At 33.2% G+C, this 2,939-nt stretch overlaps 1 protein-coding gene across 1 annotated transcript in view; it reads right to left on the bottom strand.

Annotated features, from left to right (window-relative positions):
- The window catches only part of ATAD2 (ATPase family, AAA domain containing 2), a 67,208-nt gene that overhangs the window by 53,304 nt on the left and 10,965 nt on the right, over positions 1-2,939 (bottom strand). The window contains exon 2 of the mRNA XM_006879467.1: positions 2,054-2,202. Within this exon, the coding sequence (XP_006879529.1) occupies positions 2,054-2,202 (149 nt within the window). The remainder of the gene's footprint in view (positions 1-2,053; positions 2,203-2,939) is intronic.

The raw sequence follows: 2,939 nt of genomic DNA, 5'->3' as shown, positions 1-2,939 counted from the left end.
CCTTGTCAAAGATCAGTTGACCATAGATAGATGGGTTGATCTCTGGATTCTCAATTCGATTCCATTGATCTATGTGTCTGTCATTGTACCAGTACCATGCAAGACTATGACTTTTATGGTCTGTATATTGGATCTCAGTAATTATTTCAGAACTTTATAGACATAATAAATGTAGGCCCTAAAATGTAATGACAATTCTGTACACAGGGGTTTGTTGTTTGTTTGTTTTTTTAAAGGATTTATCTCTAAAATTTATTTAAAACTCTAACCTCTCAATAAGAAAAAAATCAAACAATTCAATAAAAAGTGGGCAGAAGCAGACCTTTCACCACAGAGAACAGTCAGATGGCCAACAGACATACAAAGAAATGCTCCAGATCGCTAACTTTCACAGTTATGTGCCATCGAGTCACTCTTGACTCAAAGGAGTTATTTAGATAACAGAAATCACGTTTCTTTTCCTTCTCAGATTACGAAACAATTTCAAAATTGTCATAGACCTCAAAAATAAACTCAAAGACTTTTAGTTTCAGGGCTTATAAGCAATTTCAATGATTCTAAAAGTTGACAATTTACTCATTATTTTAAAATCTCTGAACTTGAGATGTTTATGTTGTTGTATGCAGTCAAAACAGCCCTGGAATATGGTTGAGAAATGATTTATAACTGATAGTCCACCACAGTTTAACTATCAGAGCTTTTTCATCTTTATAATTTCAAAGAGTATGGTTCAATTGCTATGTTTCATTTTTATAGCTTCAAATAATGTGTTTCAATAAATAAATAATGGGTGAGATGCAAATTTTGAGGTATGTTTTTTTTAAAAAAGACTCATAAATAACTAACAAGACCAGAAGTTCAAAACAAAAAGGGCTAACCATCACTGATCTGAAAAACTTGCTATAAAGAACATGTTACGTAAGAGATTTGTTTAAGGGCTACTCAGATAAAAAAACACCCAAGTTTTGAGCTAATCAAACTGAGCTTAGATTTAAACTCTGCTTTTACCCAAAGAAATTTCAACTCCCTCAATTGAGTCAAACTATTTATTCCTCGTGTATTAAATGAAATATGGAATCTACCGACTCAACGGCACACCACCACCACCACCACCACCACAACAACCCAGAATTCCTGAGAAAGTAAATGAAAGTTATGTATAAGGGCACACATTGTAAAAAGATTAATTATCAAGCTCTGCTTTCTTTGTTCAGACTGCTTTGGGGTAGACTCATGACTAATGAAAAACTTGATCTTAAGCAATAAGAAATAAAACAACTGCCTTGAATTGAGGCTTTGTATAGATTAAAGCCATATAGCACAGCTCCCTTACCATTCCCCAAATTCTACTCAAATACATAAGAAAACTGATCCTCTATCAATCAAACAACCCTGTCAGAAATACAGTCTCTGAACATAAAAATAAAAGCAAATCAGCGTGATATTAATTTCTAATTCAATAACCTTCAATTTGTGGCAAGTTCATTCCAAAGAAATTACATAGAAAAAAACTTCTAAAATCCTTACCCAAAACACTGAAAAACCCCTGAAATCTTGGTAACTGGTCTCTACATTAAAAATTACAATGAGCAAAGGAGAAAAAGACCCTCAATAAGATTGACAGACAGTTACTGTATCAGTGGACTTAAGTATAACAGAGATTATGAGGTTGATACAGAAGACAGAAAATTTCAAATCTATTGTTTATAGGGCTGCTATAAGTATAGTCAACAGCATGGCACCTAACAACAAAATCAAAAGAAAGTTTTCTTTTTTCTCTAGTGTATCTTTTTTTCTATACAAGTTACTTTTCCTTATAAAGGGACATCTATATTTCATGAGTTCCTTCTTTTTCAATGCAGTATTCCATTGTGTGAATATATCACAGCTTCTCTCTCCATTCTTTTGTTGATGGGTACTTGGGTTGTTTCCATCTCTTCGCTATTGTGAACAATACAGCAATAAACATGAGTATGCATATAAAAAAATTACAAGTAAATTCTAAATTATTACTTTAAATCTTTTTTAATTAAGAGTTTAATCATATTATTACCTTGTAAAATGCCTGCCGTTAGAAAGTTTGTCCATTATTTCCATATTCTTATCAAAACTAGAATCTGAAGAAGTCTGTGCATTTTTTCTCAAAGACCTTAAAGCACGCGTATGGTGGTAGGCTTCAACTTCCTTAACCGAAGATCCATCCTTCAAGAAAAATTAAGAAAACCATTTAAGTTATTTTCCCCCTCAAAGTCAAAACCCACAAACTCAATTCCTTCAAAAATTGTTCTCTAGTTACAAATTTGAAAAATTGCTTCCGTGAAACATTCTGCAACTTCCCCAATAAATCATACAATTACTCAGAATACTCATTTTATAATAAATCTAGTAGAGTCTATGAAATGACTTAACATGTACTGATGGTTTACAGTTCTGGTTCAAGAATTATTGTTGTTTACCATCAAGTCAGAAAAGACCCACAGTTGGACCCTCTGGTGGGTTTCATGAATAGTAGGACAGAAAGTGAACTTTTTTATTCTTGAAAAAATGTATTAAGGCTCTCAAAGTCAGAAATACATTTAAAACAAAAAAAAGACGTATTTGGTATAGAACATTGTTTGCCACCCAGGCACTGGCAGCAGTCTTAGAATAACTGGGTCATCAGAATTTCAATTTTGGGCTGGCTAAAATAAGAGTTATCAGCTTGCTGTTTGATCCAGTTTCACTCAGATAATACATCTGAATTCAGAGACAATTTGAACATATTAATCTGTGCTCTCTTTAAGTTTTATCATTAAAGCAACCATTTGTCAGGTTACAACCCCCCCCCAAAAAACCCAAAACCAACCTAAAATAAAACCCCAAGACCAAAAACAAACACAAAACCAAAAAATGCCACCACACAAAGCAGGCCCTTCTGCTGTATGGTGTAATAGAGTAAC

The sequence above is a fragment of the Elephantulus edwardii genome, unplaced genomic scaffold (genome assembly GCF_000299155.1).
Source record: "Elephantulus edwardii isolate Elephantulus edwardi_28Jun2011 unplaced genomic scaffold, EleEdw1.0 scaffold00003, whole genome shotgun sequence".
In the NCBI taxonomy this organism is placed as follows: Eukaryota; Metazoa; Chordata; class Mammalia; order Macroscelidea; family Macroscelididae; genus Elephantulus; species Elephantulus edwardii.
This window is presented reverse-complemented; position numbering and strand designations above follow the sequence as displayed.